This window comes from Pelodiscus sinensis, chromosome 3 (assembly GCF_052426305.1).
Source record: "Pelodiscus sinensis isolate ZL-2025 chromosome 3, ASM5242630v1, whole genome shotgun sequence".
Taxonomy (NCBI): Eukaryota; Metazoa; Chordata; order Testudines; family Trionychidae; genus Pelodiscus; species Pelodiscus sinensis.
The window spans coordinates 25,221,165-25,248,811 of NC_143054.1; the positions used below are offsets into that span (position 1 = coordinate 25,221,165).

The window sequence follows — 27,647 nt, forward strand, 5'->3', positions numbered from 1 at the left end:
TGTTTTGTTTTTAATTAATAATCTGACTCTGCTTAGGGTACTTGGTTTCCTGAATGTTTTTAATAATGATCCATGAGTGTAGTCAAGTAGTTGGCTATACTTAGTTTTCAGATGTGTTGCAAAAGGCCAATTCTCATGTACATTAAACAGGGAAAGGAAATATGCCATCTGGTAAAGTGAAATAGTCAGATTCCCTGACATACTGCTAGCACAGCTCACAAACATGGTTGTGAAAAAAAATCAGCATTTGCTTGCTGGTACGATGTATTATTTAGCCATTTGTTGTATGGTGCTGACAGCTTTATGGATGTTTACAGTTAAAAGGATGATGCTGAAGTGCTGATACTAGGATTATGCAGCCTTTGCCGACAATAAAAGAGCCCGTTTTTTTAAAGCTTTTCTGAAACTGCAGGCCTCTATTATTGTGTAACCTTTTGCAAACTGCCAGTTCCATCTTTTGTATCCCAGAAATAACTAGACCACTCCCTCTCAGTGAATAATTTTAAAAAACTGTATCTTAATATAGCCAGTTAAGTAGTTCATGAATGTCAGTAAGACTCAGAGCTTGTCTTTAAGAGTTGCTTGCTTCTGAGAGTGTTTCCAGTATTGTCATCTTTCTTATTTCAGCATGCAAAGCTTAAGACTGCTTATTTCTAATATTAAAACAATTCTATAGGTTGGTTGTAACTATATTGTTAATGCAGCCATACATGGAGGGCTTATGTAATCAGAAAACATGCTGCTTGTGCCCAAAGGACTTGAATTAAAAGTTTGACTTGAAAATAACTTTTTTCTAGTCTAAATAATTATTGGCCTACTTACATATTTTATATTCACTTCAATGTACTGAGATATAGCCTTATACAGGCAGTCCCCGGGTTACATGGATCCGACTTACATCGGATCCCTACTTACAAACGGGGTGAGGCAACCCTGCACTAGCTGCTTCCCCCCAGCAGACCAGGGAGACGCGAAGCTAGCGCCCCCCCCCCCCCCCCCCCAGCAGACCAGGGAGACGCGGAGCGGCTTTTCTCAGCAGACACCTCAGCTTGAGAATAAAGGACTGAGGGAAGTGAGGTGTGGGAGAATAAAACTGAGCTCTGGAGAAATGTTTGGCTAGAGTTTCCCCTAGAATATGTACCAGTTCCAACTTACATACAAATTCAACTTAAGAACAAACCTACAGTCCCTATCTTGTACGTAACCCGGGGACTGCCTGTATGTCAAAACAATTTATTCCTTTTGTAACGTAAAAATTTGCAAAGAATAAAATTTGGAAAATAAAATAGAATTTACAGTTATCTACTAATTCGGGGTGAATGTGCCCAAATAATCAGCCCCTTAATCCTTGAGACCTTGTGTAACTAGCCCTTTTCTTCATTATTGGCTCTTTGCTTGCAACTTGATTTATCAATTTCTTCTTTGTTAGCATCTCTTTAAACAGTGTATGCATGGCCAGAAAAGTGACTGCAAAAATGTATGTATGTAATGTGCATCAAGTATGTTAGATACTGGTTAATTTACTAGCCAGGTAGTTGATGGAATTTCCATCGACTGTTTGACTAGTTGATAGGCACTTCCGCATTGCTCCTTTGAAATGTAAAAGCGCCTGCTTGTACATTTCAAAGGAGGAATGTGGAACTCCACATGTAGCCCAGGGCCAGTGGGAAATCCCGCTAGCTCTGGGCTCCATGAAAGCGCTTGCCCTAAGGGGCTCTTGTGCATTTCAAAGCAGAAGCACCTGCGTGGAGCCCGGAGTCAGCAGGACTTCCCGCTGGCCCCGGGCTGCACACTTCATGCCAGCTTTGAAATGCGCAAGAGTCCCCCGTGAGGGCTATTGTGCATTTCAAAGCAGAAGCACCTATATGGAGCCTGGAGACAGTGGGGACTCAGAGTGTCCTACTGACCCCAGGTTCCATGCAGCGCTGCTGCTTTAAAATATCACACACGGAGCCGGGGATCGGCTGGGGAATCTCCCGCTGATCCCGGGTTCCATGGATATGCCAGAGCAGCGCTGCCCCTTTGAAATGACTCCACGGTGTTCCAAAGCAGCAACACCACACGGACCCTGGTAAGGGCTTCATGCAGCACTGCCACTTTGAAGTACTCCCTCTTTCCCTCCTTTGCTGCCTCTATCTGATAGAGGCAGCAAAGGGGGGAGGGGGAAGCGACTCGTCGACTAGTCCTTAACATCCTTAATGTGCATATTGATTTTATATTTTTTTCTGTTTTATTAAGTCTTATGCTGCAGACGATATTTTATTTTAGATTTGTGTCTTTTTTTTTTCCCCCTTAAAATGCCAATAAATGTCACTAACTTACAATGCAGTTTAATGTAATGGCCATTTCAGTAATAACGGAATAATGGGAGTTGGTTGTAATCTGGGATAGGGGATTAGGGTGCAGGGTTGGGGAGGGGCTATGGGGACAGGAGAGGATAGATTCTGGCCTGGGGGAGGGCTGTAGAAGCGGGTGAAGGGTCCGGGAAGGGGTTGTGACCTCGGTGAGTAGGGGACGAGAGGTGCAGAGGGTTTGGATGGTAACCTGGGGCAGGGAATTGCAGGGAGGGAGGAGCTGGAGTGCCAGAGGCAAGCTGTGGTCAGAAGGCACTTAGGCACTAGGTGGCTCCCAGCCATCAGCCCTACAGAGCCCTGTGTCAAGATCCCTGCCTGCTGCAGCCCCAGCCTACTCAAAATGGCTGGTTGCTCCCTGTGGCTCTCTTTTCCAGGGGAGGAGGAGGCTTCGCATACTGCCCCAAGCAGAATCTCTTTGCTTTCATTGTCCAGTTTATGCAAAGCCTTCCCGACACCCAGAGCAGAGGGCCACAGGCAGCAGCCAGCCACTTAAAGTGGCATGGAGCTCCTCTTAAGTGACTGACTGCTCAGTGCCTGTGAGTGCTGGCGAGGTAGACCATGGGCCAGATTGTGCAGCTTATGAGCCAGATTCAGTAACTTGGTGGGATGGATGTTGTCCACTCCTGCGTAAGAAGAAGCTGTGTAAAAATTTATTTTAAACAGCCAAATGGTGTTGAAACACTGAAAATTTGTCATCTTACCACATCCACAAGCTGAAGTGTTTTGAACCACAACCAAACTCCAGGTGTAACCCATGATAGTGACTTGATTGGATTTCTCATGTTCTTAGAATTGTTTGTTCATAGAGAGGACCACTATACATTGAAGTAATTAGTTTTGTATCCCTGGAGAGACTTTCACAGAACAGATTGGTTATGTGTCAAGGATTTTTAAAAAAATGTAATCAAGAAATGTATTTTAAACGTGTCAGTGTGAAGAAGACTGTCAATGAGAAGAACATGTATCTAAATGAAGTAAAAGGGAAATGCAGGACTGGGGAGTTGTGCCATATAGATTTCTAGGCTGAAAGGGACCAGCTGTCCTACTGCACTTTGTAGGCCTCAAAACCTTACCCACCAACTCCTGTGGTAGGCTCATAACCTCCAGCTGAGTTACTGAAGTTGCCTATCTTGATTTAAAGATTTCCAGGTATAAAGAATCTACCATTTTAGTTCAACTAGGGCTGTAGAGCAATTAGAAAAATTAATTGTAGTTAATAACAGTGTTTAACTATAATAGAATACTGTTGATTTAAATATTTTGATTTTTTTCAAATATTGAATTCCGTTACAACACAGACTATAAAGTGTACAGTGCTCATTTAAAATTTTATTACAGATATTTGCCCTGTAAAAGAAGAAACAGTATTCCTATTCACCTCATACAAGTACTATAATGCAATGTCTTGAAAGTTGAACTTACAAATATAGAATTTTTTTACATGACTTCACTCAAAAATAAAACAAGAGTAAAATTTTTACAGCCTGCCAGTGCACTCAGTTCTACTTCTTGTTCTGCCCTGAGAAGCATCTTGATTTATTAAAGGGGTCTCATTTTTTTATCTCAGAAAGTCAGCATTCTCAGATGCGAGTTGTGCAGGAGAAGGTGAATTCTTAGTCCTGCTCCTTGTTGGGCTGGGCTTATGAGCTCTCCTGGATCACCTCCTCTCCAAAGAGAGTTTCACCTTAGAAATTCAGTGTTTGGGGAGGCTGGGCTAGAGAGTAAGAGGTGGGTGCAGGAGGAAGGTTAGGAAGGAGTCGTGCTGCTGCTTCTAGTACTGGGCTTGCCTCCTTTTACTGAGCGAGGTGGGTTCCCTTTAGCCAAGTGAGGCCTTGTTTGCAAGGGAGAATGGATTTTACCTCAGGGCCTAGGCATGCAATAGGGAAGAGAAGTTGGTGCAGGAAGGCTGAGCTTGCCATGCGCCTATTTTCTATGGGGTATTCCCCTACCTCCGAGTATGAGCCCGGCCAGTGACAATGGAGCACAGGTTTAGGGGTGTCCATCCCTGGAGCAAGAGGATGGCCAGGTCATGGAGGTGTAGGACAGGAGATGTCATCCCCAGCCACTCCTCATTCTGGGGACTAATGGAAAGAGCATGGGAGAGGGTGATCCCTGGAATAAGAGGCCAGCCGGGGGAGTGCTGTGGAGTAGGTCAGGCATTACTATTACTTAACAACCCTAGTTCAAACCAATGAGTGACCCAGGCTGTACATGAAAACCTCCAGAATTTCTTCCAAGTTGATCTGGGGGGAATTTCCTTCCTGACCCCAGATATTGTATCTGTTAAATCCTGAGCATCTGAGAGAAACCTGCCAGCAAGACATCAAAGAAGAAATTCTTTGTTGTAACTCAGAGCCCTTCCCTTTAGTGTCCTACCTTTGCGCATTGGAGACATTTGCTAATACAGTAAACTTCCAATAATCCGGCACCTTTAGGACCCAGGGGGTGCCTGATTATCAGATATGCTGGACTATCAGAAGGGGGGGCTATGAGGGGTCTGGGGTGGGGTGGGGGGATGCTACCCCAGACCCCCTCATAGCCCTTCCTTCTGATAGTCCAGCTCTGCCCCAGGAGTCCCTGATTCAGCCACTGCTGGTCAGTTTCAGCAGCGGCTGAATCGGGGACGCCTGCAGCAGAGCAGCTGGAGTGCTGCCAGGTTGGTCCGGTAGCGCCGACCCTTGGCGCCGCAAGACCAACCCGTCAGCACCCCAGCTGCTCTTGGGGACGCCTGGGGCAGAGCAGCTGGGGTGCTGACGGGTTGGTCCCGCAGCCCCAAGGGGCAGAGCTACTGGACCTACCCGGCAGCACTCCAGCTGTTCTGCCGCCTGCTTCCCGGATTCAGCGCTGGTCAGTTTTAGCAGCGGCTGAATCGGGGAAGCTGGGGGCAGAGCAGCTCCAATGGTCCGGCTGCCCGGAGCAATTCCGGGTTCCTGATGATGCCGGACCATCAGGAGTGCCGGACCGTCAGATGCCGGACCATCGGAGTTTTACTGTAGATGGGCCATGTGCCTTATCTGTAATCTAATCATACAATCCACTCGATACATTTTTCAAGTAAGTCTTAAAAGAAATGAGTTCTTTGTCCTCCTTCACTCTTTGGAAAATTGTTCCAGATCTTCATTCCTCTGCTGGATAGAAACCTTTGTCTATAAGGGGAACCTTCTCCTATTTAATCTAGAAAATCCCATACTTTCCTCTCGAGTTTCTCAAGTCCTTGGGGGGGGGGGGGAGGAGATTAGTTAATAAACTGATAATAAAGGATCGTTTTAAGGCAAACACAGGGTAATTGTACCTGCAGCCTGCTTACTTGAGTTTGGTTCATTAGATGAATACTCTTGGCGTGTTGACATGTTTCATGCTTTGTCCCTTTTTCTGTGCTTTTAAAAAAGAAAGAGAGGTTGTGGAAAGTGTTCTACTTTTTAAAAGGAACAACAAATTATTCTTGCTTGTTTTTCTATATTCTATAGAAAGCATCATGATTTCTCCCATCATCTATTTCACAAGAGCAAGATACTTATATTTATAAGGCTGAAAGGATCTGAAGATAAGGTTTTTATTCTGAAATAATTTGTGTGGTTTTTTCAGTTCAGGCTCTGTTTTGTCCCCATTGTCGTCAATGGCAGCTCTCCAGCTGACTTAAAGATCAGCATCTCCTGCTAATATAGTACCAGTACCAGTCTGGACAGCACTTAGGTCACTGTAACGTGTCGCTAGGGGGTGGTGTCTTTTTCACACCCCTGAGCGATGCAAGTTAGATTGACTTAAGTGGTAGTGTAGAATTTTCCTGAGCCACAAAGGTTGGTATGCTGGCTCACTGGACCTGAGGTATATCTAATCTCCTAGGCAAAGGCACAGATCTGGTCATTCCTCCTGTTGTCTGAGAAATGGAAGTGAAAAGTTGATGGAATAGGAAATTGGGAAATAACCAAGAAATGTCCATCCTGATGTGTTACGAGGGGAGGAAAACCTGTCAGTTTAACAAGAAACCTGAGAAGCTAAGCTCTGTACTGCTTTAGCTGTATAGCTAGAGACAAAAAAGACACTCCGAAATGATAGACAAGAAAATATTGGATGTTGTCCTGAAAAATCAAGATGAAATTACTTACACTGCTGGTTGAGTATAACATTGCCTAGGAATAAGTTGTCGGTTGTCTCCAAGATGTCAGTGTCACTTCACTGTGGAGATTTCATAGAATCAGCTACATATGCTAAGAATTAGAAGAGTTGTGCTGCTGTACCAAATCACTTCAGATAACAGTATGAATGTGATTTATACATTCTGCTCTACCATCTCTCAAAATGTAGTGGACAGTTATTCTGGAAAATGGGACCCAGGTTGAGTAGAAGGAGGATGGGCTTTAACTTTTAAAAATCAAGTGGTCAGGAAATCACTATTTATTAAACAGGTTACTTGATTTGTTCATATTTTATCTGATGGAGCCCATTGAAAGGAAGACAGTTTTTACATCTTACCAGGCTCTTTTCTGTTGCTTGTTTGTTTTATTTTTTTTCTGGACATTGGAGACGCAAAACACTTTATGCTGTTAAAGCAGTATTGGCTGTCTAGGAATTTACATTTGATTTATCCGCTACATTAGCTCAAATTGAATTTAAAAGCTAAATTCTGTAGCATTGTCTGTACAAATATAGACCCAATTTTCAAAAGAGCTCAGTACCCAATCTGTGTATCTATGGCAACTGCTGAGTATTCCAGACTTGGAAAGTCTGAGTCTGGCTACAGGTTTTGTGCTGGCCCACCAATGGTGGAGGGAATAGGGGCAACTATTGTGGGGCCCAATGATTCAAAAGGGCCTGAGGCTCTTGGCCATCACAACCACTAGCCGCAAGCCCTGCCCCTTCATCCAAGGCCCCTCCCCTTCCAGGAGTGTGGAGCGCGCACACACACACATACCCCTTGTTCGGGGGACTGGCAATTCTGTCCCCCCTTCCACTCACCACCCACCGGTTCAGAGAGCTTGAAAATCTCACCCTGAGCTCTGTTCAGACACATCCCTGTATAGTGCACGCATTAGCCAGCGTGTCGGACAATATAGTTTACCTGAGCTCTGTTCAGACACATCCCTGTATAGTGCACGCATTAGCCAGTGTGTCAGACAATATAGTTTACCTTACAATCTCCCTTATCAACCTCTGTTAATCCTTCTATTACTGTAAAAATAGGGAATTTTACTGGTATATAGAAAAGATAATGGGAATCTATTCTAAGCCCATCACTACCTTCTTTTTCATTGCTTTGTTCCTTAGTTTGAGATGGATATATCTATAAGACTTATGTGAGGTTTTATTAAGAAAACAAATTATGATTGTTAAAGGTTTGCCTTGGATGTATAAAATATGTATTACTATTGTTGTAAATCTATGCAGAACATCCTACTATTGCAGCTTCACATTGCAGGAGGCCATGGTTAATGATTATTATAAGGTTATGGTCCCTTCTGGCCTAAAAAAAAAAATGTGGATGTAACTACTAATTCTGTCTTCATTTTTGTGTATTTTTCTTTCTTTGCAGGTTGATGATTCCAACTGTGATTCTGAAATTCTTTCTTTGCTCCTGAATGAAAAATTAGTGGTGAAGTGCATATCCACTTTATTCTACCCTCATCTTATCAACCACTTACTGGCCAACCAGGAAGAGGGACATTGGGATATAGTGGAAATAGCAAAACAATTGCAGGATGCAGGCTTCAGTGCAGAGGCAGGGTCTCTTATGGTGTGTTACAAAGGGACTCATCCTGCACTCAGAACCTACAGTACTGCCCTCAGCGTTATTGAGCGTTGGATCTGAATGGCAAAGCAAACTGAATTTCTTCTGACAAAGCAGCTGCCTGAATAACATCTTTTTTTCCATTGCCTACTTTTTGGATGGAAGTCTTCTACATGAGACACAAATTGGTCTTCAAACGAAATTATATATTTTAAGTTGATGATCATTACTTAGGATTTGTGGAAAATGCTAACACTATACATACTGTGATTCATTTACATATTTTCAGTTAATTTGAAACGTTTTACTGATCTTAAAAGTATCTCTCTCCATGTAGGTACGGAAATCTCTTGTACTGGTAAAAACTTTCAAACTGGCAAAAACATTTTAAATCTAACTACTTGGATTTATAATATGTAAATTATAAAGTAGCAACTTGTAATGCTGCAGGGTTATGCAGTCTGTGTCACACAATTCTTTTAAATAATTTAGAGTCTGGTCCCAATGTAAAATAATAGCTATCAGTAAATGCATTTAGGACAAATGACATTACCATAGAGAGAAATAAATCTTAATTTGTGCTGTTTTGGACTTCTTAATACAATAGTTTTATTTGCAAGAAGTGATGTATTTTTCACTTATTAAACCTTTTCTCTTTTTTTCTCCTTTTCACTACACTGAGTATTCCTCAGGAGGAAACAAGCTGATAATTTTTTGTGATGTTTAGTATAGTTTGATCTTTGTTACACTCTATCCAGTTTCAGAAAGCTTGACTCAGATCTCCAAAAGATTATGTTCTTCTTCAAGTACTGTCCCCGTAGGTGCTCCACTTCAGGTACCAGTGCATCCCCGTGCTGGCGATCGGAGATCTTTTTCTAGTAGTGCCCTGCCACACCACACATGCGCAGTAGTGTCCCCTTGCACCATTAGTGTCCGTTGATTGCGCATGAGGTGCGGCTCCTCAGTTCCTTCTCTGCTATTCTCGGCAGCAGACGTAGCTCCTCACAGTTGCTCTCCTTTCACCTAAAATGACAAAACAATTCAAACAGTTCTTCAGTTTTCACCTTTTCCTCAGCTTCTATAGCAACTGTGAAAAAATCCACATTGCAACACACGCACACCCTTAAGTTTATAGGAACTTGACTGGACTCCATCACAGCCTGCCCAAACACAGGTTCATGTCACTCACCACCCTCATAAACACAGTACAAGCTTCATTAGTTACAACAATACGCAACTGTCTCTAAATACTTGGCCAGACGGCGGCCACAACATATTTTGTGAGACTAGCCAGACTATATATGAGGTGCCTCCAAACATGCGTGGCCACTGTTTGTCCCTTTCCAGGCACTCCTTACACAAAACAGTCAGCTTACCATGCCATGGCCTCTCCTTACTACACTGAGGGTCACAGCCGCACAACATGTTAGAGGACATCCCATTCCAGCAGCCTTCCCCAACGATCACTGTAACCATAGACGCCGCCTTTACGGGCTGTGGAGCACATCTGGACTCCCACACAGTACAGGTCAAATGATCCTACCAAGAAACCAGACTTCACATCCAGTTTTGCTTATGAATATGCATGTAATCTATGGAATGAGTGAGGAAGTGTGAATGAGAAACATCTAATCACAAGGCAGTCCAGCTCTCTGTGACCTTTTAAGGCAAAGAAGAACTCTGCAGGTGTACAAATTAACGTGACAAGCGGCCAGGACTTGCTCGCTCTCTCTGAACAAAATGTAACATCACATCACTGGGAAGAAAGCTCTTCTGCAGATCCGAAGGGATCTCCAGGGATTGCTGCGGCCTCCCAGTCAATCTCTAGGAAGCTGTTGTCTGGCTAGCTCCAGCCGCCTGTGAATTCGGAAGAAATCTATGGCACATCTATAGGCTGCCTCCAGACTGCTAGTATAAGCGTGATTCCTGTGTGAGTACCCTTAAGAATTTACATCAATAAACACCCTTCAGCACTGTTCCATTTAACCCTTTGTCTGAATTCATTCCCCCGCTGGTCTGGGGTAGGGCAGGCAACAATGACTACATGATTTGAACAGAATAAAAGATTACTATTCTCTTCTGTGTGAGCCTTCACATCATATGCAGCCCTGAGCAAATAGCAGATACATTTAAAGATCTTACACAGGCAGTCCCCGGGTTACATGGATCCGACTTACATCGGATCCCTACTTACAAACGGGGTGAGGCAACCCTGCACTAGCTGCTTCCCCCCAGCAGACCAGGGAGACGCGAAGCTAGCGCCCCCCCCCCCAGCAGACCAGGGAGACTCGAAGCTAGCGCCCCCCCCCCCCCCCCCCCAGCAGACCAGGGAGACGCGGAGCGGCTTTTCTCAGCAGACACCTCAGCTTGAGAATAAAGGACTGAGGGAAGTGAGGTGTGGGAGAATAAAACTGAGCTCTGGAGAAATGTTTGGCTAGAGTTTCCCCTACAATATGTATCAGTTCCGACTTACATACAAATTCAACTTAAGAACAAACCTACAGTCCCTATCTTGTACGTAACCCGAGGACTGCCTGTGGTGGAACCATGGCAAGCCTGGACGTCCTGGCTAGCATTCCTTAGCTCAAAATAGCATTTTCCAAAAATGAATGGCTCTTGGAGCATGTAAGAGTAGCTTTACTTGCCCACAGTCACTACACCCACATGGTAAAGCATTTTGTGATACCTTAAGCGTGAAAATCTCTATGGAAAACCAATGTTTACTACATCATTATTGAAAGGAGCCCTGGAAACTGAAACTTCCTGTTTGTTTGCTGACCTAGATCCTTTGATTCAGTACATTAAACTGAGATGCATCTGTGACAGAATTATCACACCCTACACACAGTTGTAATGAGCTTAGTACAAAGTATACCTTGTGAGGGATCATTTAAAAACTCCTAATTGGCTAGCCATTATTGCCCTTGTAAAAGATGTGTGGCAACATCTCATGTGAAGTTATAAGATCACCCTCCACTGTGCTGATAACACATTCCAAACCACAGCCCCTCCCAAGACAAAGTTGGCAAAAAGGTCTGTGCTAAACAAAGGAATGTGTACCCTGCTTGATTTGCATTTAAATAATAGAGTCATCAAGCAGGAAGGGGAAACAAAGAAAGCTGAAACAGGAGAGAAAAAAACATTAGGGAACATCCTTCCACATAGACCATTTGTTTCCTGGCGATTGGCTGGAAATGTCTTTCCAGAAGGGACTGACTATAAAAAGGAGGGACAAATGCCCCGAGGTATTATCTCGCTCTCTACCTATCATATTCATGGCCCCTGAATTGACAAAGGAAGTATTTATTGGTTTCTGGGAAAAGATGTCCTGGCTTAAGAAGTTTGGTCAGTAAGATTGTTGATAAGCTGGTTTGAATTTAATACAGTTGGTTAAATTAGGTCCTCATTGTGATATATCTATATTTTTCTTGTAGCAATCTCTGACCTTTTGGGCCTCATTACATATACTAATTTAAAATCTACCTTGGTTGGTAATAAACTTGTTTTATTGTTTTATCTTATCCATTGTATGTCAATTGAAGTCTCTGGGATGCTCCATTTAGCAAGTGTGCGCAATGCTGTTCCTGTTAAAGAAATAACTGACTTTATATAAATGTGTATTGTCCGGGAGTGGGCTTGGCAATACATTTCTGAGGGAAAATATGAGACGGGGTCACCCTACAGCTATCCAAGGCTCGTAAGAACCAGGTCTCTGGCTAGCTGGCTGCAGCAGTCAGAGGCATCACTGGGAGTGACATGCATGCTTAAGGCTGTTGGTGAGCAGTCAAGGATGGAGCCTACAGCAGTAAGGCATTGTAAAGGGCACTGTAAACTAGAGGGTACGGGTGATCCAGCTGATCCTTAGTCTGGATTGTATGCTGGTATGTCACAACATCTTTCTGGGGATGTGAAGTGCCGAGCAGTTTCCTTAGGGTGATTAGTAAATGTGTTGAATAGGTTTTCTATAAATGAGAGAAGTTATAAGAAAAAATACACCAAGCTCAATATTAAAAAAGAAAATAGGAAAACTCTTATGCTGGTATTTGAGGACTAAAAAAAATAGAACTTCTGAGGGTGATCAATATAGCTTTAATTTTATTTTTTTAACAGATTTAAAATTGTTATTAAAGTTAATATTAAAGAAATTACATAGTACATATGTAACAGAAGAACATATGTACAAAGAACATCTGGGTAGTGCTTTGATTTTCCACCCATACAAAGTTTGTTTTAAAAGTCGTAAGATACATAAAGCATGTAATCAGCAGTAACCCAATTTTAGGTAAATAATTTTTACAATAGAGCATAGATATTAGCATCCAATTATCTGGGTACATTGGTCATGAAAAGTAATATACAGGATAAAATAGGCTTCATTTAGTCTAATTCCATATACTGATTTAGAGGCCAAAGCTTTTTGCAATGTATAGATAGAAAATTGTGTGAAAATCCTTTTCCACGATGTGTGAATCTTTTATCTACATAATGTGCATATAAAATATTTATTGTAATGAGTAAAGCAGATGTATGCTGTTTAAAAATAAAAAAGTAACAGTGAAAACAAATAAGCAGAAGGAGTTTAGTCTAAATGGGAGAACAATGCAAAATACAAACTGCAAATGAAACCTGGGGGTGATTTTAATTAATCTGGTTGTACCATCTGTGCTATGTTTGGCAGTAGAGGGAGAAAAGGAATAGTAACGTCCGCATGAATCTTTCAAGGGGATATAATTGATAGAGAGGCACTATGTTGTCACGTGCCACTAAAAAGGCAATAGTAGTGCAATTTAAGGCCGTGATCTGGCAAATGCTTACACATGCACTTAAATTTTTGCAGTCAGTTGTTCTATTGACTTCAATGGTATTAATCACAATGTATGAAGTTAAGCACCCACATGAATGGAATACTGATACTTTAGAGACATAGCAGCATTTGAAAAAGAACAGCAAAGACTAACCAAATATACGTAGGTTTTGGAGATTTGATCAGCTTGATAGCTGCTGCTGAATAAAATCTAAAGCATAATCTCACTGAAATATAAAGGATATTTATGGGGGAAAGAGGAGAAAATGCCAAGCAGCTAGACACAATAACTAGGTCAAAAGCTAAAGGTTATTGGGAGCTGAGGCTTCTGATGTCAGATAATGTAACATTATGGTGCTGGAGGAAATGGCTCCATGATGTAAGCAACAGGCTTGAAATCCTGGCTTCCCTGAAAGCTCACCTTTGATTCTTAGTATCAGAGGGGTAGCCGTGTTAGTCTGAATCTGCAAAAGTGATGAGGAGTCCTGTGGCACTTTATAGACTAACATTTATTGGAGCATAAGCTTTCGTGGGCGAAGACCCACTTTGTCAGATGCACGTCTGACAAAGTGGGTCTTTGCCCACGAAAGCTTATGCTCCAATAAATCTGTTAGTCTATAAGATGCCATTTGATTCTTAGTTACAGGTTCATAGGGGTTTAAAGATCTTGCAATGACTTTAAGTATAACACTGATCTCTTCTACAGCACTTGGCATGTTCAAAACATGAAACATCAACTTTATAATGCACATGAAGGAAAGTAACAGCCTCATATAGCGATAAGGAAATGGAGGCAGAGGAAGATGGAGTGGCTTGCCCCAGGCTTCAGAGCAACCCAGTGGAATGCTAGCATTAGAACTTAGGACTTACTGATTCTAAGCCCTCCTACTGAAGCATGCTGCCTCCTAATGCTTTCCTTGTTATCCTTACTACTGTGGTATAATCATTGTCCCTGGAAGACCAGATAGGGGATTCTCATGCTGCTAAGTACATGGTTAAAAAGTCAGTCCCTGGACTTAAAGACAAAACATGCAGGCAGATCAAATAAAGGGTTGGGAGTTGGTGTCAGTGAGGATGAGGTAACAACATAAACATATTTAATGTAACTCAGCGGGGAGCACAGTCCAACTCCTCACGTACTGATTATAGGGCTGCATCTACAATGCATCCCTCTTGTGCAAAAGTCTATGCAAATGGAGTGCAGATTAGCATATTGCTGCACTTCATTTGCATAATTAATTAGGGAGCGTTTTGCGCAAGAGGGGGGTTTTGCGCAAAAAGTAGAAATCTACACAGCTCCTTTTTGCGCAAAAATCCCCGCTTGACAAGAGCCGTTCTTCCTGAAAAAATGAGGAAGAATAGTTCTTGTGCAAGAGGGGGGTTTTGAGCAAAAAGGAGCTGTGTAGATTGCTCCTTTTTGTGCAAAAGCCTCTTGTGCAAAAACAGCCCCTAATTAATTATGCAAATGAAATACAACAATAATCCTTTTCATAGGCTTTTGAGCAAGAGGGATAGAGTATAGATGTAGCCTAAGAGTTAACCCAAAATTATATCCCTCTGTCATTTGATTTCCCTTGATTTGGGATTGTTCCCCTTCACCACCTTTATTGAGTGAGCTGCAATTTCAATGAGAGTGGGATCTGAGTCTGACAGGAAAAAAGATTGCAAGCCATGCTGCAGCTGATTAAATGTAGAGTGCTCCCTGCCTTGTGCTAGACTACAGCAGGCCTCCCGAGGAGAGAGGCCAATATGATTCCAATTCCTGCTTCTTCGTGTATATAATCAAAGCATTAAACCCCTGATAGTTTTATATGGAGACCATCTCCTTAGATCGGCAGCTCCCAACCTTTTCCAAATGGGGACCCATTTTGACAATTCAGGAAGACTTGGTGATCCAAGGCAATTCAAAAACGGGGAGGAGGAGGGGCAGAGCCAACTAGGGAGACACTTGGCGACCCTTTTGAAATGTAATGGTGACCCATATTTGGGTCCGGACCCATAGGTTAGGAAACCCTGCCTTAGATATGGACAAAGTTCTTTCAAGACATGGAAGTGCTGTCCAAAGACATGGAAGAGCTTCTAAGTGCTTTGTTCCAGAGAAGACATGGAAAATAAATGCTCTTAGAGTGTGTCCCCTTCTGAGGTTTCTGCATATGTCGAATGGCATTTTGTCTTGTACTGATTTCTGTCTTTGATATTTTACTCATTGGGTTGAAATAGCTATTGAACTGTCTTAAAGAAGATGGAGGGGGGAAGGATATATTTAGAACACAGGCAAACACAGTTCATGGAAGCTGTGTTAAAAGCATTCAGTTCCTGCCTAATGCCAGAAGGTGTTTATTTTTTTTATCACACTCCATATCCATATTTATGGCCATGTTAAATACAGGATTTGGAAAGAAAAAATATCACTGTATTTAGAACATAGCACGTTGTTAGCTGTGAGAATTACTTAATGTAGCATGTTCCTGCCTAAGTCAATGAAATACCAAAAAGACTTTCATTGCTCAGAAGCAGTTAAGAATAATTTTGCATTATTATAGGTGAATTATATTTACTGTAGAACGCTGCCATGGATGTGCTGTGTTGCAATTTACTTCGAAGCCACCAAAGAAATCAAGTAATCGACATGTTAGTTTTCAAAATCTGGTTTGAAAGTCGAAGTATTCCTTAGGTGGTGAGGAGAACTGCTGCTGTTCTGCTTGTGCCAATGTCTTAGCATCAACTTGAATGTAGAATGACAGCCCCGAAGCCTGAAATCCTCCTTTTTACACACAGCAGAGGTATAGCACAAGAATCAGTGAGTCAGTCCTCCCCCCTGTGTCCCATGGTGCTTCAGTTCTGATTTCAGGGGGAGGAGGGAATCAGATGGCAGTTTAGACTCCATGGCCTATTCAGAGTCTGCCTGACTTCAATTGGTGGTGGTGGAGGACTACAAGTGTTGGCTTCCCTCTTGTGATTGTTACAAGTCTCCTATGGAGGTGGATATGAAATGTGTATAACCACCCAGAGGATATAAATTGAGGGAGGAAAGGATGGTCTTGTAGTTAAAGGCACATGACTAGGAGATCTGGGTTCTTTGCAGGCACTTGCATAGGTGCCATATTTGAACTTGGACAAGTCTTTCTGCCTCAGTTTCCTAGGCTATAAAACTAAGAGAACACTCCATGTATGCTGGTGAAGATTTGTCAGAAAACAAATAGTTGAAACCTTAGGTTAGGGTGTATAACAAGAAGAGAGGATAATTTAACTACAGTAATTAGAGATATGCCTGTGACTGTTGCACATAAATCCTGACAAGTACTGAGAGATTCTCCCATCTCAGCTTCCAAGAAGGCCCTGTTAGCCCTTCTGTAATGCAGATATGCAAGATACGACGGAAGCGCTTGGGTAACTCATAGCAATGAAAGCGGGCATTATGAGGCAGAACTCATTAATATTTGTGGGATGTTCTGAACACGGTACGCATCCCTATAAATAAATAAAATGTCACTGAGGCCACCAAGTGGCTGACAAATGTCAATGAATTCCCATCGCTATTGACCCTTTTGCTGAATTAGAAATAGCAACCTTACGATGAAAAGCTCCATAGTTCATTACTAATCTAAGAGCTACTCAGCCCCTGTCACTGCTCTTGCTCCCTGTATAATTACCACAATGATCTTTGTCAATTGTCTCTTCCACCTGCGACAGAAATGGTAGCCGTTGTGAAGGCAATTATTTGTCATGATTGTTAACCCTCGTTACATCTCCTTGTAGTTCAGATGGAGCTAATGGATAAAGCATTTTGCTGAAATCATCTATATTCAGGGAAATTGTCGTCTTTATACAGTTACTGCTCAGTGTTTTGTAGTGTATTGCTCCCCTCTCCTGACAGTTTGACCTCCACCAGTTTGGACTGCTCCCAGCTGTCACACTGGAAGTTTAAACTCCCAAGACCTTTCCAAAAGGCAGCTCAGTTTTTTTCTGTTTTACAACTCCCTCCACTATAGTCCCCTCCTGGGATCCCTAACAGGTCTGTGCAAGTATCTGTATGTCTCCTGTGGGGGACACTAACCACTGGAATGATTTCAGGTTTCCAGTTCCCAGACGTGAACTCTGGACTGAGATATTCACAGGTGACTAGTGATTCTGGATGCCTCCATTTTGCATTTTTAACTTGAGTCCCCTTGTAAAAAAGCCTCATTTTTAGTAGGTGGCTGCTCATCACTTTCTGAAGAGTTTGTCAGCTGCAGCATCTATGATCACTCATTATTCTTGAAAAGTTGAGCTTGTAGGTTCAAGGATTCTAGAGTGCAGTTATCACTATAGCAAATGTAGATAGCAACAAACCCATGTCTTTCAATATTTAAGACTCTACTTTAATTCCAAAAGTTAAAAACATAACAGCTATACTGGGTCAGACCAATGGCCATCTAGCCCAGTATCCTGTCTGCTGATAGTGACCAATACTAGGTGCCCCAGAGGAAGGGAACACAACAGGTAATCCTCACGTGATCCCTGCCCTGTCACCCACCTCCAGAGAAACAGAAACTAGAGACACCATTCCTACCCATCCTGGCTAATAGCCATTGATGGACCTAACCTCCAGGAATCTATCTAGCTCTTTTTTGTACTCTGTTAAAGTTCTAGTCTTCACCACATCTTCTGGCAAGGAGTTCCACAGCATGACTGACTGCTGAGTGAAGAAAAATTGTCTCTTGTTTGTTTTAAACCTGCTGCCTATTAATTTTATTTGTTAAACTCCTAGTTCTTATATTGTGGGAATAAGTAAATAACTTTTCCTTATTCACTTTTTCCATACCAGTCATAATTTTATAGACCTCTAACATATCCTCCCTTAGTCTCCTCTTTTCTAAGATGAAAAGCCCAAGTCTTTTTAATCTCTCTTCATATGAGACCCGTTCCAAATCCCTAATCATTTTTCTTGCCCTTTTCTGAACCTTTTCCAATCCAATATATCTTTTTTGAGATGAGGCGACCACATCTGTATGCAGTATTCAAGATGCAAACGTACCATGGTTTTATATAGAGGCAATGAGATATTTTCTGTCTTAATCTCGATCCCTTTTTAATGATTCCTAACATTGTTTGCTTTTTTTGGCTGCCACTGCACACTGAGTGGATGTTTTCAGAGAACTATCCACAATGATTCCAAGATCTCTCTCTTGAGTAGTTGTAGCCAAATTCATCGGCAAATTTTTGCCACCTCACGGTTTATTCCTTTCTCTAGATCATTTTTTAAATACGATGAATAGGATTGGTCCCAGGTAAACTGGATTGGTCCTTGGGGAACCCCACTAGTTACCTCTCTCCATTTGGAAAACTTACCATTTGTTCCTATGTTTTTTTCCTCTCTTTTAACCAGTTATCAATCCAATCTTACTTTACCTAAGAGCTTTTGATGAGGGACCTTGTCAAAGGCTTTCTGGAAATCTAAGTATACTATCTCCACTGGATATGGATATGGAGGGCAGTCCAAGCTCAGACAGTGCCAGAACTTAAGGAATGTACACATTGATAAAGCAAGGGGTGAAAGAACAGTAAGCTTTTTTTGTACTGATGCTAATCTTAGAAGACAAGGCAGCCTGGAAAGAGTCAAAACATAAGAGAGTTTGAATTATAATGCACTGATACTTAGGGGATATTGACACTTCATATGATCATGCATATTTGATCCCACCCGTTGTCCCTCGGTTGACACTCTGCCACAGATGTAGCAAACACAATGAAGTTTAAGGGGGAAAAAGTAAAGTTTATCAATAAAATGTCTAGAATAGGAGTGAACTCCAGTGAATAGAAAATAGACCCAGACACCTTTTCGCCTCTTGGATTGCTTTCCTGGGTCTATCACTGTCTTATTGCAACCTTAACTAAGTGCCTAACCCAGGAGTGGCGAACCGATTACAGGAGAAGAGCCAAAATAGTGGTGGATACAGTGCAGAGAGCCCTTTTGGGGAAAAAGGAGCTGCAATGTTTTTGTTGAAGAGCCACATGCAGCTTGCCACCCCTGGCCTAACCTGTCTGTGCTGCAGGTTCCACTTCTGTTACTTGCAGATAATTTCTGCATTGGGGACGTTATGAGGCTTAAGGGAATTTACCTGTAATACCCTAGAACATGGGTCCCAAACTGGGGGGCGTGAAGAAATTCTGGGGAGGCGCCGAGGGGACCCTGATCTTCCGCTGCCATTAAACCCACCACCACCACCACCTAAGTTTTGCTGCTATTTTTGGTTTTCAGCCCCAGTCAGTTCCTTTTTTTTTTTTTTTTTGGTCTCAAGTTTTGCTGCCGGGGGGGGGGGGGGGGGAGTGAGGATTTCTCAAAAATCAAAAAGGTTTCTCAAAAATCAAAAATGGTACCGAAAAGTTTGGGAAGCACTGCCCTAGAGCCTAGTGATCCCTACAGACCAGTGTCCCCGTTGTGCTAAGCACTATGAAGACACGTAGTAATAGATAAGCCAGGCCCTGAAGAGGTAGCTGAAACAATCCAAATTATCAGTAATCTGCAGGATAAGGCAGAGTTCCCGATTTTGTTATGGTATAAATTCAGGGCTGCATTTTCCATACAAGGCACATAAGATCTCCGATTGACATAAGTTGGAGACTTGCACAGAGATCAAAGACCTTTAAGGAGTAACTAAACATTTAGCTTTTGTTTGTTCTGTCTTTTCCTCTCTCAGGGAGAGAATTAATTCCCTTGCAAGTTGCCATTATTTTTGTCTTTTTCTTTCCCTTTCCCATCCTCCTTTTTCTGTATCTCACTCCCTTCTTGGTCCTTGTGAAGCTCCTCTGTCCTTTCTGTGTTTCCTTCCCTGCAAAAATTCTCAGTTCCCACCCCATGTGCTTCACTCCCACTTCCTCCCCAATTCCGTTTGCTAAAATAACTATCAAGTGCTGTCAGACCAGTTTTTGTTTTTTAAGTTTTTCCTGTATAGACTAACTTGGCTACTCCCTGGATTTTCTGCTATGATATAGTTAATCATAGAATATTAGAACTGGAAGGGACCTCAAGAGGTCATCAAGTCTAGTCCTCTGCCCTCATGGCAAGGCTAAATGCCATCTAAATCAGTGTTTCTCAAACTGTGCTCCACGGAGACCCAGGACTCCACAAGACATCTCCAGGAGCTCCGCAAGGTTGACAAACTGGAAACATCGATAGGTGCAACACATACAATCAGTGGACCACTGGGGCTCCCACATAAGGGTCATAATTCAAAATGATTTGGAGAAATGATCTGAGGTAAACAGGATGAATTTTAACAAAGACAAATGCAAAGTGCTCCACTTAGGAAGGAACAATCAATTTCACACATACAGAATGTCTAGGAAGGAGTACGGCAGAAAAGGATCTAGGGCTTATTGTGGACCACAAGCTGAATGAGTCAGCTCTGGGCATAGCATTTCAAGAAGGATGTGGAGAAATTGGAGAGGGTCCAGACAAGAGCAACAAGAATGATTAAAGGTCTAGAGAACATGACCTATGAGGGAAGGCTGAAGGAATTGGGTTTGTTTGGTTTAGAAAAGAGAAGACTGTGGGGGGACATGATAGACGTTTTCAGATATCTAAAAGGGTGTCATAAGGAGGAGGGAGAAAACTTGTTCATCTTGGCCTCTGAGGATAGAACAAGAAGCAATGGGCTTAAACTGCAGCAAGGGAGGTTTAGGTTGGACATTAGGAAAAAGTTCTTAACTGTCAGGGTAGTCAAACACTGGAATAAATTGCCCAGGGAGATTGTGGAATCTCCATCTCTGGAGTTATTTACGAGTAGGTTAGATAAATGTCTATCAGGGATGGTCTAGACAGTATTTGGTCCTGTCATGAGGGCAGGCGACTGGACTCTGACCTCTCGAGGTCCCTTCCAGTCCTAGTAGTCTATGATTCTATGAAGTAAACACATACAGTCAGTGGACTGCTGGGACTCTGCATAAATTTTTACACATGTAAAGGGCTCCGGAGCCCAAAAAGTTTGAGAATCGCTGATCTAAATCATCCCTGATAGATGTCTATATAACCTGCTCTTAAGTATCTCCAATCATGGAGACTCCACAAACTCCCTAGGCAACTTATTCCAGTGTTTAACCACCCTGACAGCTAGGATGTTTTTCTTAATGTCCAACCTAAACCTCTCTTGCTGCAATTTAAGTCCATTGCTTGTTGTTCTATCCTCAAGGAACAAGGAAAATAATTTTTCTCCCTCTCCTTGTAACACCATTTTAGATTCTTGAAAACTGCTATCGTGTCCCCTCTATCTTCTCTTTTCTAAACCAAACAAACCCAATTCAGTGTTCCTCTTGGGTCATGTTTCCTAGACTTTTAAGCATTTTCGTTGTTCTTCTCTGGACTTTCTTCAATTTCTCCACATCTTTCTTGCAATGTGGTGACCAGAACTGGACACAGTACTGCAATTGAGGCCTAATCAGCACAGAGTAGAGTGGAAGAATCACTTCTCTTGTGTTGCTCATAACACTCCTGTTAACACATCCCAAAATCATGTTTGCTTTTTTGCAACAGTGTCACACTGGTGGCTCTCATTTAGCTTTTGGTCCACTATGAGTATGACCCCTAGATCTCTTTCTGCAGTATTCCTTCCTGGACAATCATTTCCCAGTTTGTATGTATGAAACTGATTGTTCCTTCCTAATTGGATCACTTTGCATGTTGATGCTGAAGTGGCATCACTAGGCTTTGCAAGTTATTCAAGAAAATTCATTCCTGTGAGTCATTGCTTCAGGCCTACTGGGCTCAAGCAGCCAGTACTGTATCAGTTACACTTCATTCACATTAAAGGTTATCTTTGCAGCCACACGGCCTGGAAAAAGGCAGCTTGTGGGCTGGGTCTGGCCAATTGACACCCCATCTGAACATATCAGAGGCTAAGAGGGAATTAGTCACAGAGTGGGGAAGTGACTTTCCTGATTCCCCCCTCTGTGCCCAGTTCATTGGAGCGTTGTTTGCATTTCACAGTTTTCAAATGCTGTATAACTGCAAAGTGCTATTGTACCATAGTCACTGTGAGATGTTCATCAGTTACCAACATGGAACACACAATAGCATCTGATTCACTGTAATTATTTCCTATTCTGTGTGGCGATAAACAGTGGTTTGCCAGTGATACGTTTATTTCAGTGGTTACTATGGGAAGGTTGTTTGAATAAGACCCTTTGCCCACTCAACACAGATTCTCCTATTCTTCAGTCTGGCTCTTATTACACTGCTCTGTTTCTCTGAAGATGATTGTGAAAAAAAATTCAGCATTATGAAGGCAGCAGGATCAAAGAACTCTGGACAGGCTGCGAGGGGAAAGAATGTTAAAGCAGAGGTTCATGGAAAATTGTGAGGAATGATCGGCCAGTTAATGGATTTATGTTGCTATAAATAATTGTGATGATAGTTATTTCCAGGGCTCGCCAAGCTGCAGTGAGCCCCGCTCATCAGTCATGCGGTTCAGCACACTGCACATGCGCAGACCACACTGCACATGCGCTGATTGCACTGCGGCGCCGAGCTGGGCTATAATCTACTCGCCAATGGCGAGTAGATTACCTAAATTGTCGAGCCCTGTTTATTTCTGTGTGTGACACCTAGGAGTCCTACTCATGGAGCCCTGTTGTGCTCAGTGCTGTACAGATAAGAAACATACAGTCCCTGTCTCAGGTGCCCACTTTGAACTTACATAGGGTATGTCTACACTACAGCGTTAATTCAAAATATCTTAATTCAAAATAGTTAATTTGAAATAAGATATTTTGAAATAACACATCTATACCAAAAATGCAGTTCAAAATAGCCTTTTTCTATTTCAAAATACCACGTCCACACTGAGTGGACACTGATTTAGATTTAAGGCTGGCCAGAACCGGCCAGAACCAGGTCCAGCAGGGCATCAGGTCAGGAGCGTCTTTGTGTGGCTGTTGCCTGAAGCTATCTGAGGCCTGTGCTTAAAGGGACGCCCCACCCCCACCCCCAGGCAGCCAGTTCTCAGGTATCCCTGCTTGCTTGCCTGCCTCGCTGAGGGACAGCAAAGCATTTGTGCCTCTGCGTGCTTTGGTTGCCCCCGCTCGGGACACCACAACACTCTGCAACATGGAGCCAGGGCTTCCCCTGGGCACTCTGGTGCTTCTCGTGGATGCGTTGCTATCAGCTTGGCTGCACTTGCTGCAGGCTGTCATCCGGGAGATCCATCGGGGGGCTGTCAGTATCCAGGAGGCCCTGCAGGAGAGTGTCCACCCTGAGGAGAACTCAGAGCCTCCCTGGTTTGCCCCACTGGGGGCTTGTGCCTCATTCCTCCCTCACGTCCTTCCACTTACCCATCCTCCCCCCAACCCTCCTTCCTTAATGTCAAATAAAAAACACATATTTTCAAAAATATAAACTCTCTTTAACAAAACTGGGGAGGGGGATGAAACTCTGGGGAGACTGGGGAAAGGAGGCGGGAGAGGGGAGAAGAGAGAGTTGGAGAGGGGAGGGAGAAACCTGGGAGGAGGGAGCTGGAAGGGGGAAGCAAGGGGAACAAGGGGGTGGGGAAGCTCAGGAGTGGGGGTCTCGCCGGGCCAACTGTCTCCCAGCACAGTGGGTGCGGGGGCCTCAGTGTCCCCGGAGGGGGAATGGGGAGGAGGGTGTGGAGGGAGAAGCCGTGGGAGGAGGAGCAGTAGCTGGAGAGGCAGCAGGCACTGGAGCGGCATGAGGCAGCACGCTCTGCACCAGGGTCTGCAGGTGTTGGCAGATGGCACAACCCTGAGCAAGCAGCTCCTGCCGGAACTCCAGATCATCTTGCACCCAGTGCTCCAAGGTGTGGTGCAAGGCTCGCAGGGCCCTCAGGTACTGCTGTCGGTACCCCTGCAGTGTTCGGGTGGACCTGAGGAGCCCTCAGGTGCGGGAAGATGTCCCAGACGGAGTAGTGCGCCCTGCACATGCAACTGGTGCAGCTGTGGAGAAACAAGATAAGAGGTCATTGCTCCCTGGGGACACAGTGGGTGAAGCTCAGCCCCCCTCTGCGAGGTGAGGATGACCATGCCCTGTACCGTCAGAGCTGATGTGCTTGCACAGAGACCATGGTCGGAATGTCCGGCTATCCCCGGGAGTGGGAGCTGCCCTGAGACCACACCCATGCCCCTGTGCTGTGTATAGTGTGGCTGAGATGGGGGGGGAGGTGTACCTTGCTTCTGTGTAGAGGGGGCTTATGAAGGGAGGGCATCCTGCTGTGTCCCGCCCGGGGGTCAGAAGCATGTCGTGTCTCTTCACACATGCATGTGGCTATCAGACCAAAGCCCCTGTGTGGCAGGCAGCTGGAGCCACCTGCCCAGGGGTGGCACGGCACGTATTCACACTCGCACATGCACAGGTTGCTGCGTGATCTGTGGTAAGCAAGGCCCATGCGCACCATCCCTGGTCTCCCTCCCACCTCCACCCCCAGGAAGGGGACAGTGATGGCACTCACATGTTGTGGCCTCCCCGGATGACCCTTGTGACTCAGGTGCTGGGACAGCTCAGGGATCCTGGTGGTGTGGCACCCTCTGTGGCGGCTCCTGTGGCTCCTTCTCCACACCTTAGTCAGGGCCCTCTGCTCCTGGATCGTTGCCCCCTGGGGTGGCATGGACCATCCTGCCCCCCATTATGCGGTCCAGGGCATCAAAATAGGGACAGGTATCTGCTCCTGTTGGGGTGCTGCCCCGTGTGGTCCTGGCATATGCCTGCCGCAGCTCTTTAATTTTCATGTGCACCTGCTCCTGGGTGCACATGTCGCCTTTGGTAGCCATGTGGCAGCTCTGTGGCCATACACGGCTGCGTTCCTCCGTCTAGTGTGGAGAGCATGGACATTGGAGGCTTCTCCCAAACCTCAGTGAGGTCCATGATCTCTGCACTAGTCCAGGAGAGTGCCCGCCGTGTCTGGCCCCTGGATGGCTCCTGGGAGCTGGGGGACTGGGCAGTGGACAGCTGGCGGCACTGGCTGCCCGGCGCATACTGGGGCCACTGGGTCAAGGTCAGTGACTGCTGGCTTTGTGCTGGCAGGCCTGTAACTGGCATATGCACTGTGGCCAGAGTCTACCCCTTTAAGGGCTCGGGGGCTGGGAGAGAGGAGAGGAGTTTTCCCGGTTTGGCCCAGAGTGGCCACTAAGGGAAACTGGGAAGGGCTGGAGGACCCCTATTTCGAAATAAGCATCTAGACGGTGCTTATTTCACATTAGCTATTTCGAATTTGGCGTTATTCCTCATAGAATGAGGTTTACCAAATTCGAAATAAGCGCCCTGCTATTTGGATTTTATTTTGAAATAGTGGTTTGCCTGTGTAGACTCTAGGAATTGGAAATAACAGCTGTTATTTTGAATGAACTTTGATGTGTAGACATACCCATAGAGACTTACAGAGGATATCAAAATGCTTTACTAACAATAAAGAAGCCCCATTTCTCAACAGAAAAGTATATGGGTATTAATCCTATTTTTCTGATGGGAATTTAGGGTGTGGAGAGAAAAAAAGTATTTGCCTAATGTCAAATGGGGAGCTGGAGACCAGTGTGGCTAAATGTTTCTGACTCACATTGCAATCCCTGGATGTGCGCCTGCTCCATGTTGGGTCTGTCTGTAAGGCCTCAAGGCTGCTTCTCATGACATATGATTGTTGAGGTGATGAAAACAGAGGTGACTCTCAGCAAGTGATCCGAACACTCTTCGGTGTTATTTCTGAACACTCCCTCATTTCCACTCAGTAAAGGCGTTTTTCAAAGGGGCATACAATAACTAATAAGGAGTCATAAAAAAGGCTAAGAGGGCAAGAGAGAGCTCATTTCCACACATCCGTCAGAGGTGTAGAGAGTCACACAGCCTCAGCAGTAGTAATTACAAACCTGCCATTGAAGATAAGAGAAATGCTACAAAGCAGGAAGTTGGAACCCAACATGGTAAAGCTCCGCTTCACTGATGAGATTTTTCTTAACTCCAGATGCTAAAATTGTACCCGCTATTAGAGATGCAGGTTAATGTTCCTGAGAGGAGCTGGCTTTACACCCAGAGTATTAGCACTGCATTCAGCCAGCTGGCAGTTGTTCCTTCTACAGTATTTGGGTTCCAAATCAGCTTCCATTGTATAATGTGCATGTAACTTTCTGACATACGCTTTTGGGGCTGAAATTTTCCATATTTGTTTTCTGCCAAGTGGCGATGGCTGCGAAGTCTGTGTTACAAAGGCTAAAATGCTGTGCACAATGAAGGAAGTTTCTCAGTCTCTCAGACTAACAGCTGTCAAGCCTTATTCTCACTTGTCAGTGGTGAGGACTATACCATTTGGAAAGAGCTCAGGAAGGCATCATGATAAATCTCCCATTGATTGCACTGAGAGCTGGGCAAAGCCAATGGTGTGTGCTTTGAAAATCCCACCTCTAGTTCACACTGGCTACGTCTACACTGGCACGATTTTCCGGAAATGCTTTTAACGGAAAAGTTTTCCGTTAAAAGCATTTTCAGAAAAGCGCGTCTAGATTGGCAGGATGCTTTTTGACAAAAGCACTTTTTGAAGAAAAGCGTCCATGGCCAATCTAGACGCGCTTTTCCGCAAAAAAGCCCCGATCTCCATTTTCGCGATCGGGGCTTTTTTGCGGAAAACAAATCTCTGCTGTCTACGCTGGCCCTTTTGCACAAAAGTTTTTTGGAAAAAGACTTTTGCCCGAACGGGAGCAGCATAGTATTTCCGCAAAAGCACTGACAATCTTACATGAGATCGTCAGTGCTTTTGTGGAAATTCAAGCGGCCAGTGTAGACAGCTGGCTAGTTTTTCCGCAAAAGCGGCTGCTTTTCCGGAAAAAGTGGACAGTCTAGACACAGCCACTGTGTATACTCAGGTAGTTAACATGGATACTAGTATAGTGTTCTCCCATACAAACATTGCACTTGCTTTGTCACAGGCCTTGTGTGAACTCACAAGTTGTACTGCTTTAACTATAACAGTCCTTCCCAGGGGTTGGACTGGTATATCTATGTTGGTGTTAAAAATATACCTTACATGAAATAGTTATACAGAGGCAAAATCCATATGTATAGCTTTGTCACTCCCAGGTGAGTAATATAGTATCTACCCTTACAACCATGACTGCAAAATCCTGTGTCATTGTCCCAGTAATGAAAGAAATGTCTCCCATAACAATAGTTCCCCCTTTTCAGCATTAGGAGAGCCCAGATTAATATGCAGTCACATTTTCCTTTGATGTACACACAAAATTCAATACATCCTCTTTGTGTAACAATGTGAGTTAAAATACATCTTCTTACTCTTGCATAATTCTCTCTAGTATACCCTCTCATGTTATTTATGTTTTTTCTATTGTTTATCAGGCTGCCGGTAGTCTATTCCCCCACGTCTAACTCTCAGATATTAGGCATCCAAATTAATTAGTGTGTTGGTTTCCTTCAAGATTCTTAGAATGGCCTTCATTACCATGCGAAGAGAAACAGTCCATGAGTTCGAGTGAGCTGTCAGACAGAGCAACATAAAATATTAAATCCCCCCAGGGATCCAGTGAGTACAATTTATATTCCATGGAGACAAATCAACCCACAACATAAAATAATCATGGATAAAGTTTGTAGATGACACAAAAATTGGAAAAATGATAAGGAATGCAGGGGGCAGAGCACCGATACAGAGCAATATGAATCACTTGGTAAGCTGGGCACAAGCAAGCAGTATGCATTTTAAGATGGCTACAGTTAAATAGAGACTCCTAGGTACAAAGAATGTGGGCTATCCTGACAGGATGGGGAGACTTTATT

The 27,647-nt window shown here is 43.8% G+C and overlaps 1 protein-coding gene across 5 annotated transcripts in view; it reads left to right on the plus strand.

Moving 5' to 3' along the window:
• Positions 1–8,751, plus strand: part of NBAS (NBAS subunit of NRZ tethering complex) — a 341,233-nt gene extending 332,482 nt beyond the window's left edge. For all 5 annotated transcript variants that reach the window (XM_075923472.2, XM_075923475.2, XM_075923474.2 and 2 more), the window contains one exon: positions 7,885–8,751. In XM_075923472.2, coding sequence (XP_075779587.2) covers positions 7,885–8,160 — 276 coding nt within the window. In that variant the 3' untranslated portion in view covers positions 8,161–8,751. The remainder of the gene's footprint in view (positions 1–7,884) is intronic.
• The last annotated feature ends 18,896 nt before the right edge of the window (positions 8,752–27,647 follow it).